This window comes from Portunus trituberculatus, chromosome 40, assembly GCF_017591435.1.
Source record: "Portunus trituberculatus isolate SZX2019 chromosome 40, ASM1759143v1, whole genome shotgun sequence".
NCBI classification, from domain to species: domain Eukaryota; kingdom Metazoa; phylum Arthropoda; class Malacostraca; order Decapoda; family Portunidae; genus Portunus; species Portunus trituberculatus.
The window spans coordinates 2,265,001-2,277,500 of record NC_059294.1 but is presented as its reverse complement, the minus strand read 5'-3'; the positions used below and the strand labels follow the sequence as shown (position 1 = coordinate 2,277,500).

The 12,500-nt window shown below is 36.9% G+C and overlaps 1 protein-coding gene across 1 annotated transcript in view; it reads left to right on the top strand.

Annotated features, from left to right (window-relative positions):
* The first annotated feature begins 2,702 nt into the window (after positions 1–2,702).
* LOC123515808 (SUN domain-containing ossification factor-like) overlaps positions 2,703–12,500 on the top strand; it is a 102,275-nt gene continuing 92,477 nt past the window's right edge. The window contains exons 1-3 of the mRNA XM_045274641.1: positions 2,703–3,206; positions 6,491–7,082; positions 8,653–8,918. Of these exons, the coding sequence (XP_045130576.1) occupies positions 3,094–3,206; positions 6,491–7,082; positions 8,653–8,918 (971 nt within the window). The 5' untranslated portion in view covers positions 2,703–3,093. The remainder of the gene's footprint in view (positions 3,207–6,490; positions 7,083–8,652; positions 8,919–12,500) is intronic.

Genomic DNA, 12,500 nt, shown 5'->3' with positions numbered 1-12,500 from the left:
CAATGGAGCGAACACTGAAAATTGAGGTTGTAAGATTAATCCAACAATGAATTGTGCTACCTATCTGTACTTTTTTTCCTATCATGCTTCGTTTATCCTGGGTAAGCGGTGACTTTTATTGGTTGGTGGCATAGTGGAAAAGGTGGTGAGCATTGGATCAGCAGACGTCCATTCGTAGGTTCGAATCCCACCACATATTGTCTTGAAACTTTGTCATTTGTCAAGTGGTTTAAAGTTGCCTACATGTCACCATGATACCCAGGTTTTAGGTGGTTACACCAAAGATGCGCTTGGGTGGTGATATGGCTCCTAATATGAGTACCACTATAAATAAAATTGCCTGCGCCACTAATGGGTGGAAGCTGAACAGCGCTTCCCATACTCTTCAAGTATACCTACAGGCGCTATAGGCCATATAAAAAAAATATTACTATTATTATTATTATTAATATTAATAATATTATTATTGTTATTATTATTATTATTGATATTATTATTACTATTATTATTATAATTATTATCATTATTACTATTATTATTATTATCATCATCATCACCATCATCATTATTATCATTATTACAATCATTACTGTACTTTTGTTACTGCTGGTTACTTTCAGACGTTGATGAATTTGAATACCATATCAGAAATGTGTTACCTACCAATCAGATTTCATATCCTGCTACCAGTCGATCACAGGGTGAGATGAATGAGCAAAACCTGGGTATCGTTAGAGAGTGTGCGGCCATATATTGCTCATATCTCAGTATGACTTAATTTTCATTAGCTTGCTCATCTTTATGTTGATCCATTTTTACTAAGGCCATCATCATAATCGCTCGACTCTCACCAACTATGGTAGGATATGTAAACCTTCTCTAGTAAGTGAAAACACAGAATCTACTTCACTCATCTAACACAAACAAACAAATGTTCGATACGCCACAACAGGACACTCTTCCGTAGCTGTGTTATGTGTATCAGAGCGTATGTGGTCAATAAACTAACCATTAGGTACAATAGGAACCTCTTAAGTTATATAATTCTAAAGTAGCAATATTCGTAGCGCTGTTAAGGGTGAGACAGCAAAGCAACCAATAGTTACGTGTATCTCAATGGGCCCCATAAACATTCCCTTTGTTGGCTTTATAGATATATTGAATCGGTCTATTTTAATGAGCTTAATGTATGTGAAGGACAGGCTGATGAAGGACTGGTGTGATGCTTCAGAAGCCTACAAAAAGGAGGAGGAAAAATGCACATATTGTAATAAAAGAGAGTGCCAAACTACTTAATTTTAGTACTCATAATATTCACTTCTTTCACAATGTCGAGGGCCATGCACCTGCTCAAACACTCGTGCTTGCTTAGTTTTTTATTTGCCCGAGCCAAACGTGAAAACCTAATTTCGCTCATAACATATCACTTTGTTGAAAAATATCAACAAAACCAGCATTATTTCATCATAGTTTATATAATGCTGAAATCCTGCATAGTATGATAGTATCATAATATATTCAGTCTTGGCTCCTGTGCGTGTGAAACTTAATGGTCTGCTGGTTCGTCACAACAAGACGAATACTTTTGAAAGTAACGAAGTATTCACAAAAAAACTCACTACGGAGGTAGACTGTGACTCATGTTTGCTTTGGTGAAAAATGTTCGGATATTATTATTCTCTTAGCTCAACCCCTATACAAGACAGTATGCTATTTTGGTTGATAGCACTAGACTTAGCAATGATCGTAGAATTCAAGCATGAAGAAAGAACAAACGTTTGCTGTAACCATCCTCACACTGAATCAATACATCTTTCAAAGTATAAGTTCAGTTATCTAACCAATCAGTCAATCAAATTACTTGTATCACACACACACACACACACACACACACACTGGAAAGCGGCGAGGCAAATGGGCAAGCCTCTTAATGTACAGCCCCTGTTCACCTAGCAGTAAACAGGTACGGGATGTAACTCGAGGGATTGTGGCCTCGCTTTCCCGGTGTGTGGAAGTGTGTTGGGACACACACACACACTCTCTCTCTCTCTCTCTCTCTCTCTCTTAATTAGATTACAGTAACATCTTAGAATGAATCAAGTTGTTATCTTGTGATAGACGTGTCAGTCCAAGGTACTGTGGCATATCACGCGTGATGCGTTGTCTGTTATGTAATATTTGTTATCTTGTGAGGACGAAACTTTTTTACTATAAGTTTTGATGCACCTTCATTGATTTAACTATTCTTTTAGTATAGGCACTAATCCAAACGGATAGACATTACCAAATGATAACAATCTCCATTATATCTTGTATTGCCTCTTCTGATGTGTCCTATCCATTTTATTTAATTACAGTTTGTAATTGTATTTATCCATTTTCACCTATTCAATTCAATCCTTTGCTTCTGATTTCTATTTATTGACTTCATACGTCACCTCTTTGACTCCAACAGTCATTGTCTTTCCCAGTAGATAATCTTATTTAAACTCCATTTCCTTTATTTGTTTATTAAATAATTTATCTTAATATTATCTAATGTGTCATGCATAATTCTCACGTCTATCTTTATCTGTATACCTTGCCAGTAATCTCAATTTGGGTGATCCAGACACACCGCACACTCATTGCACACATTCGCAGTTCACACTCAACGACGCAGCCCGTCGGTGTTTGGTGGGAAAGGACTTTCAAATAAAACACGTACTACACCGCAAGTCTAAGTGGAGCCCTGGGGCTGACGCACCAGCAAAATAAACCACGTTACAACGAGAACTATATGCTATGATCCTAATGCCTCTTGATGTATTCCTTTCTTTCCTTCGATCTAAGCAAGTGCCTGTAACAATTTGAGTGGCGCGCCGCGGAGTGAGAAGAGGCCACCGCGCCATCAAAACAAACCACGTCACAGCTGAGCCAGTGTGTGTGCAACTGAGTGTGGCGCGGGCAAGCACACAGCAGCCGACGTACTGTTTTATTATGATATAGTGAGCCTGTAACCATGTGTACGTTTACCAATACCCGGGACACAGCGAGGAAATCCTGCATCATTAGAACAGAGCGGGAAAGTGTTGGCGCCTGCACGTAAGAAGCATGACGGGGGAGGAGAGGAGCCGTCCGAGGCAGGCAGGGGATGGCAGGCCTCTGGGAATAAGGCCAAGACTGGGGATCTCGCCCACGGCTGTTTTCCTCATCATGTCCTTGGGGTATGTGCTAGATTGAGTGTTGTGTATCCTTTATTGGTGGGTGTATGTGTTATGATGTGGTGTTTTGCAATGGTTTGCAATATTTTTTTTTGTGTGTGTGGTGGGGTGGTGGGTTTATGTTGTGGTATTTGTGGAATAGGCAAGGCAAATGTTTGTGGTGATGCCTGTATGCCTAATGTCTGTTAATGCTGCTAAGTATCTTGGTATGGGTGTGTATATTTGTATATGTGTGGTTTAGAGTCCCTGTTGCCTTGTGTCTGCCCATGACCTTCAGATTGGTGTGCTCCATATTCAGGAGATCAGTTAAGGATTGCTTTATTCTGAGTGCCAAGCCTGTGTATTGACCACTGCAGTATGCCAGATACTTATAGTGTGTTCATGCTAACTGTTGTGTGTCAACCTCTTAGCCTTGTAACAGTGGAGAATTTTACAAATCTGAATCCAACCAAATCCAAGTTGGGTGTCTTTGTCCTTCCCTGAATTACCTAAAGTCAAAACTTGTGGCAACTTTTGTGTGTCAGTCTCTTCCAAGTGGAAGTCAACCAAAAAATGGAAAATTTTCAAAATGAAAGTCTATTAAAATGTTATGACCTTCTAATTTTAACTGAGTAACTTTAGCATTGTGGAAATCCTAGATTTGTGCTTAACATTGCATGGGGAATGATAGGAGAAGTATTTACTTCCATTCATTAATTAGGGTGAACTATATTTTTATCACACTGGAATATTTACAATATGTAGGTTTGATGACCGACCAATGATGGCTTACCTTGATGGCAGCATATGAGATTTATGTTCACTAATGTAAAGTTTTGAAAAAAAAAAATTGAAAAAATATAAGTGAAGCTTCACGGGATTGAGTTGATTAGAGCAAGGCAGTGAAATCCAGTTTGACTCATGATTCCTTCACACAGTGAACAATAAAACATCATGTGAGTTTGTATTGGTCATTTCTCAATCATTGATTTTAGATTTTTTTATGATTAAAGTGGAGGTTAGAAATATAATGGAATTTTAGTACGTGTATTTGTATTCACAAAAAAATCAGTTTATAAACAGATATTTTAAATGATTTTTGCATTGGTTTATTAATAGTGCTTTGATATGTGAACACACAAACACCACACACATCCTCTCAGCCAGCAAGCACACGGTCACTCGCTCAGTTATGTACTGGCCTGACTACTGAGAGTACTGTGATTATCATACTCTGTCAAGTCTCTTCAGCATCAACTATAACTTGTTACCATAGATGGGCGTTATCCCAATAATGATATTGGTTTATTATTTGTTAATTATTTTTTTCGCGTTATTGATTTGTTGGTATTACTGATACTTTTGGTTCCAAACTAGGGATGTAGGTAATTTTGTTTTTTGGAACATGAAGATGTTGAAATTTTTATTTCTTAAAATCAAAATGTAGTTATTTTACTTGAAACACTACTTTTAATTGGTAAAGAAACAGGATGAATACTTGCTGAATTTGAAATTTTTTGTCAAAGATTTTCTAAGTTTTCAAAGAAAGAGGTAAAAAGAATTTTTCTCCTTGAATATCAATATTGTATCACTAGTATCAGAATTTTGGATTTATTGATTTATCAATTATTGGTTATTGTGTGATATTACCTGTTACATATTGTCCATTATTCTTGATAAGGTTATTGTTATCAATTTATTGGTTATCATGATACATTTTTTTCATTATTATGTCCAGCTATGTACCTTCCCAGCTGTTTGATGCAGGGGGTTAGAACTGAATCCTTCCTATCTCCAGCATTTTTTGGGTGGATGGAGAGATAATTCAAAAGAGAAGAATATCTTGCCATACATCAAACATGTAAATGGCTGGAAGGAAATACTGGAGCATATGGCTGTGTGTAAGGCAGGGAGTGTTGTGTTTTTCATGACAACACATGTTCTGGCATCCTATTCTTGTGTACCAGTATCTACGTAGATGTCATAGAAAGACCACACTAACCACAAACACACTCCTGAGATGTGAGGTAGTTGAGACTTCTTGGATTACCAATACTGCACTTAAACAAGGGACACAAGAATTAGGAAAGCATGTGCTGTCTTGAGCAGCCCAACAATCCCTGCTGCACACAGATTCATATGTTCCAATGTTTCTTTCCAGCCAATGTGTGCTTGGTATAAGGCCAGACTTTATGTCTTTTTCTCTCCAACCTTAATTTCATTCTGCATTCCTTGATGCTGGAAACATTTAAGAATGGAAACCCCCCCCCCAGAAAAAAAACAAAAAACAATGCAATGTTTCTGAAGCTGGAATGGAATATATATATATATATATATATATATATATATATATATATATATATATATATATATATATATATATTTTTTTATACCATGTGGGCTTTTCACGGGAATTTATGGGCTAATGGGGATACTTTTTCGGGGTATCTCTTATCTCAAAGCCCACCCGCTAGGAAACCGTTGCCCTGAGTGAGAAAGTCCAACCTACGCTCGGACTGTAGACAGGATTCAAACCCGTGCGCTTGGAGACCCCTTGGATCCCAAAGCACGCATGGTTCCACTGTACCACGGCGGCCCTAAAGCCTAATTTCATTGGGGAACTTTCTGAACTGAGTCATGGAGTGGATCAAGTTTGTGAACTGAGATTATTATGTACCCTAAATAGTACTGTAGTGAGATATAAGATATGGAGACTGGCATTGAAATTATTTTTACCTTTTCTTTGTAATGTTTCTTTGGAAACACTGGTGGGCTCATGTGGCATCATGATGTGAAGAAAGGAAGGGGGCAGCAATATTTGAGTGTATGTACTGTGATAAAAGAGAAGAAGATGGCATTGATAGTGGGGATTTTTTTGTTGTTATAAAGAGATTATGTCTATTACATCATATGAAGGACATTGCCTTGGGAAGGATTTAGGAGACAGTTAATGCTAGAGAGAAAGACTGTGATTTGTAGCTAAATGAGAAAAAAAAATGTAATTTGAGTATACTATATGTGTCTAGAGTAGGAAAGAAGACTGGAAGACAGAAATAGGAATGTTGCAAGTTGGGCATGGAGTTGGTGAAGAGTTGCTTATTAAGTAGGAACAAGTGGGGATAGTGTAGCTGATAGATAATGATGTGAGTGTTATTTCTAAATGATGTATGTTGGCAGGGGGGTTTGATATAGTGAAAAATTGTAGTATTGACAGATTGAAATTCATTCTGAGTAGATTGAACCAACAAAATATTATAGGATATATCTCTTTTTAATGTCTGTGTGTAATAAAGGTATGTTTCTTGCAGGTTGAGTCTTGCAACAGAAGATGCCCACACTTCCCAAGCCGCAGCACCAGTACCCACAAGCCACTTCCATTCGCTAAGTAAGCTTGAGAGAGCAAAGAGCATCTTAGGAGTGACAGATCAGGCATCAGAGGCCCCACCATTGCCCTCACATTCACACAAGTCTCAAGACATCAGGAAGATCATCTCGTCTATGAAGAAGAACTTTTTAGCCAAGAAGTCATCATCCAAACCAACTGCTTGTGACACTCACACTGAAGTACCTACAACTAATCAAGCAAACCAAGGCCTGATTAAGAGCATATTGAGGGCTGTGTCTCAGGAAGAAAGCAAGAAATCTAAGACAGTAGAGGAAAAACAGCCTACTCCAGCATATATTGAAGAGGATGCTGGTAAGGAGGATGCTCAAATTGAGGAACATGTTGTTGAAGAGGAAGTTCACAGGGGGACTGAAAAGAAAACTAGTGGCAAGGAGAAGTTCATTAAGGTCATCAGTGAAGTTGTAGTTAGTGGTGATGATACTCCTGAGCTGCTGGAAACACCCTCTAGCATGCTGCAACCTGCTGAGGAAGTGAAGGAAGATGCGGCAGATGAGGTAAGTGTACAGTGATATTTGATGTTGTTCTTTATTCATTGAATAGGTTCATGCTTTTGTTAGGTGCTCAGTGATCAGTTGAGTTTGTAAGTGCCAAGGAAGGGGAGGAACACAAAGGAAGGATAAAACAACACCATTCTTGTCGCTCCTTATGTGATTGTGTATAGGGACCACACTATCTAACATACAGTTAGAGATGTAGGATAGGACAATTTTCTCCTTTATCTTCATTGAATATACTTTCATAAACTATTTTCTGTGTTGTCTCCATTAGTACTTTACATGCTCATAGTTGCCTAATCTGTACTGGGGCGTTATGTATCCATTTATGAAATATTGGTCACTCATGCAGGAGGTTCAAGTTACTTAATCTCTTAAACAAGATGGAATTGAATTTTGTTGTCTTATTTATTTCTCTCCTTGAGCCTCAGTGATGCATTTTTTGTTATCTTCTACCATTATTTTCATGTTTATTTCTCTTTTGAACTTGCTAAATGCATGCATCCCTCCACTTGTGTGGCCTCACTGCTCAAGAGTTTAAACAAACCATTAGAATAAATTTGTTAAGTATTGGAGGATATAAATGACATTGAATTAAAAAGAGGTATTGGGTGGCAATTTTGATTTAGTTGAAATAATTGTCCTCATTAATTTTATCAAGGAAGAGGAAGAAAACAACAATGAAGATGAATTTGTAGTTATAATATGAGCAAGGAGCAAGTGCATCAACCTGAGTGAATTCATATAGTTCATTATAATATGGATTACCTGTATTAGGTTAAGGAATGTCAAGTTCTTAATGGATATTGACATAAGAGCAACAAACATACTGGAGGAAAGGAACATGGCTAGGAGTGAGCATCACAATGGAAAACACTGTGTCGTGTGAGACTCTATGGCCAGAGACATAGGAGTGAAGAGTCAATGGATGCCACAGAATGGTAGTGCAGAACATGACTTTATCCATCAAACATGTAAAATTACAGATTGAAAATACCTTGAGTGTAAAGGGCATGGTAAAGCAATGGGATAGTAGCTTAAGTGATGAGAGATGATGAGCAGGTGCTGTGGAGAAAGTGGTGGACTGCTGAAGAGACTGACAAGATTGTTTGGGTGGTCTAAAGAAAAACAGAGGAAGGGTCAAGAGAAAAGGCTGAATTTTCTACATGAAAATTAGTTTTGCAGTGTATGATGTTTGACATATTTTGTAACCTAACCCTATTCTTGTGACTATCGGCTCTGTTTTAGTAATTGAAGCTTTAGCTAATAGAAGTTTTAATGTTATGATGTTGCCTGTTCTTGTAATTAATCTGTTTTAGTACTTGATACTAGTTAGAAGAATATTTATGAAATTTATATATCATCAAAAGGAGAAAATCAAAACTTTGCATTTTGTTTGATTTAATTCCACAAGAGAAAGTCATTTAATTTTCTTGCATTATGATATGATTAATTGATTTTGTGAGGAGGAAAGTTCTGTGACTTAACTGACTGGTTAACCATGATATCTTTCTTTTCCAAGATGGATAAAATATCTAAACACTGAATGCCTATATGGTCTCTTCCTCAGGTGCACACAGAAGGGGAATCATCAAGCAGCAAAGAGTCACATGAGGGAAAAGTTACGGAAGTAGAGAAACAGAAAACAAACAGTGTGTCAGTGGAGTCTGTAGGTAGTGATGACAGTAGTAGTGATTCAAAAGTAATGAGTGAAGAAAAGGAAACTGAGAGTGAAGTGCATGAAGAGATTCCATCTGCCAAGGAGGAGAAGAAAGGAAAGGTGGCAGGAGAGGCCATCACTGCACCACCTGCTCCAACAGAGGGAGATGCCAAGGGGTGAGTACAAGTAATCATGTTCAGTATGGGGTGTCCATATGAGAAACAGATGAAGACAAGACACATTTGTGATGCCTTGGAAACCTGAGATCATAGCAAATCTGCCTCTCCTATTGCTTAATTTTCTCTTATGAAGTGAAAGGATAACCAATAGAGGAAGAGGAGGAGTCATTATTATGCCTTGGAAATCTAATGGTAGTGGTAGATTAAAAACTGGTACTTCATTCCAAATTGCTTATCTTTCTCTCATAAAGAAGAAGTACTTTAGAAGCAGAGAATGAAGAGCTTTTGATTATTCTGGAAACTTAGTGGTAATAGATTCTGAATTAGCATGATAATTCTCTCCCCCGACATGTTTACCTTTCCATCTCAAAAGAATAATGAATCCGGAATAGAGAAAGAGTAACTTCAGCAACATCATAAATGTAACTATGAAATTTTTTTTATTAACAATAGAATAATTTGCTTACTTCCCAAGTTGTTGATAAGTAGAGAGAGAGAGAGAGAGAGAGAGAGAGAGAGAGAGAGAGAGAATAGCCTTTGTTACCATTTTTGAAACGTAATGATATATTTTAAATAAAATTGACATTTCCCTTAGTAAGTATATTATATGTTTCCTTCATAATAATTACTAAGGGAAATTAGAATAAGGACCACTTGCTATATTTTTTCATGATGAAATACAGAATAATATTATTGTAACTCCTCTTCCTCCAAAGTCCATACCTTCCCCCACACCAAAGGCAAACTCTATGGACGCCCTTGACTTTTTGTACTATTATTTTTTTTACCTGTATTATAGCAAGGAGAGTTTGGCGAGGTGGCCTTGAGCCAAAACTGGCGGTGCTGTACCGTAGAGTTAGAACCTGAGTTAAAACCCGGAACCATCTTTCCTGGAGCGCATCATGGGAGGTTGATGGGCTGTCTGGAACAATGGGGAGTCTTATAATACCCAGAGCAGTTTATATACTGTAATGGAAAATGCGAAGGTGTACCATGAGACAATGATAGGTGTGAATTTTTTGTTGTTGGATTGAAAGTTGCAGGTAGAAAACAAAGGAAGAAAAAGAAAAGGGGTCTTAACTCTTAATACTGATATATGTTACGTCAATGTTTGTTTAGTGTCATGAATACTCGGCTGCAGGTAAGATCAGATAGTGGTGATGATAGGGATGCTATTCTTCAAACTAGTATTTATATTTTTGGACAAGACTGTTTTGTTTATCTTCCTTATTGATGTGAAAATTAGTGATTTTGAGGAAATATAGAACACATGAAAAAACATAAACTGGAATATATTTTCAGTTATGTGGGCAAGTAACTTTAAACAGAACCTTCACGTTGAATACTACAACTGCAGGATTGCCAGGCAGAGAGAGAGAGAGAGAGAGAGAGAGAGAGAGAGAGAGAGAGAGAGAGAGAGAGAGAGAGAGTATAGATATGTGGTGGAGGGTTGGAGTGGTCAGATATACATATGTGAGTGCAGCTGTAGCGGGAATGTGTTTGTGAGGGTGGTTATGAGACCATATGTAGACCACCCAGCGCACCATCTGACTGTTGCCACCTGGTCTGACAAGACTGTTATTATTCTGTTTTATTCGGTACTTTTATTCTTAGTGACTTCTAGTGGAATGTATTTACGTTCTTCAAGGGTGTTTTTATGATGATTTGAATCATTAGTGGTAAAATTAACACCTATGAAAATTGTTTGATCGTCTATGTAGCCTTTAACCCCTTCAGTGCTGGGATGTATTCTTTTTATCTCAAGTTTGGGTTCGTATTGGTGATTTTATTTACATTAGGAAGGGTCTATGGAGGTGAGAAGATGAATGGCCAGAGTGTTTCACTATTCTAATCCATGTACAAGTTTCTGGAGCTATTTAAATTTGACAAATAAGCAGAATAAATATGAAAACACGTCCTGGTACTGAAGGGGTTAAAGATTCCTTGAGATGCCTGGAAGCCTTATCTTTACTTCAAACAAGGTCAAGTGTAAAATTTTGACCTTTCTTAAGGATTCATTCATAATTGATAAGGTTTCAGCCTCGTCAGTGGAAATTTACATTCGTGAGAACTTGACATAATCATCCCTGTGGCCTTTGAAAGCTCCTTATTGGATGGTAACTTGGAGTCCAGAGAGAGTTATTGGTATTTTCAGGTATGCTTTCATAATTGATGGTTTTAAGGATTCTGCTCATTCAGGGTGAATTTTAGCTTTGAAAATGTGACTAACCATCTTTTTTTAGAGTTCTTTTGTGATACTTTGATGCTGTTTCTTTAATCCTATTATGTAGTGCATCGTATTGGTGTTTTTATGACCAGTGGTTTTTGTAAAGGTTCTGCATCATCAGTGAAAAGATAGCTCATGAAAACTTGTCTTATTATTTTGTTTTAGGCCTTTTGAAAATTCCATGTGATGTGTTCGTATGCCTTCTCAGAACTCACAACAAACTCTAGTGGAAGGTAGTGGCATCTTCAAGGGTGCTTTTATTAGATTATGGATCGTAGAAAAAAGGTCTCTCTCTCTCTCTCTCTCTCTCTCTCTCTCTCTCTCTCTCTCTCTCTCTCTCTCTCTCTCTCTCTCTCTCTCTCTCTCTCTCTCTCTCTCTCTCTGGTTGATAAAGAGATAGGACAAAGACTGACAATTAGACAGTTTAGACCTTTATAACACGAGATAAACACAAATATGACTGTTTAGATAAATAACACACACACACACACACACACACACACACACACACACACACACACACACACACACACACACACACACACACACACACACACACACACACTTGAACCCTCGTAGGTAATCATTTTTCAAGTTATCCTATGTTAGTTACCTGTAAGTTACCTGTGCCATTCCTTCCTACCTGGGACTCCCATTTTCTGTTGTCTCCCTCAACGCACTCACCAACAGTGACAGTATACTTATTAAGCATTTTGAACTTTAATGAGAACTTTTGTCAGAACTATTTTCAGAGGCTACATAAATTATTAGTCTGCCTTCTACATTTGTTTTGCCCATTAAGGGTGTACATACCTTCTCGCTAAACGACCTTGTTTATGCAGACGACTCTAGCTAGCGTCGGTTAACAAGTAGTGGAAAATTAATATAAGCCTCCTTCCATAGATAATGTGGTTCAAGAAATATGTTCGTTTTTTTTTCTCAGCACGAAGTAAACCACCTATTTATATATTTTAGTGGCTTTTGTATTGTGTATTTAACTCCATATAAGAGAGAATGTGCTTCTAGGACATGTTAAGTTTTTTCTTACTTTGCAACACGAGAGAAAAAAAAATAAAAAATATAAATATATATATATATATATATATATATATATATATATATATATATATATATATATATATATATATATATATATATATATATATATATATATATATATATATATATATATATATATATATATATATATATATATATATATATATATATATATATATATATATATATTTTTTTTTGTTTATATCATGTATTTTCAGTACCTTGTTTAGAAAAGGGTATGTATTTATGTGTTTATACTTTGAAAAATAAACTATACGCTTTTCCTTTCACTT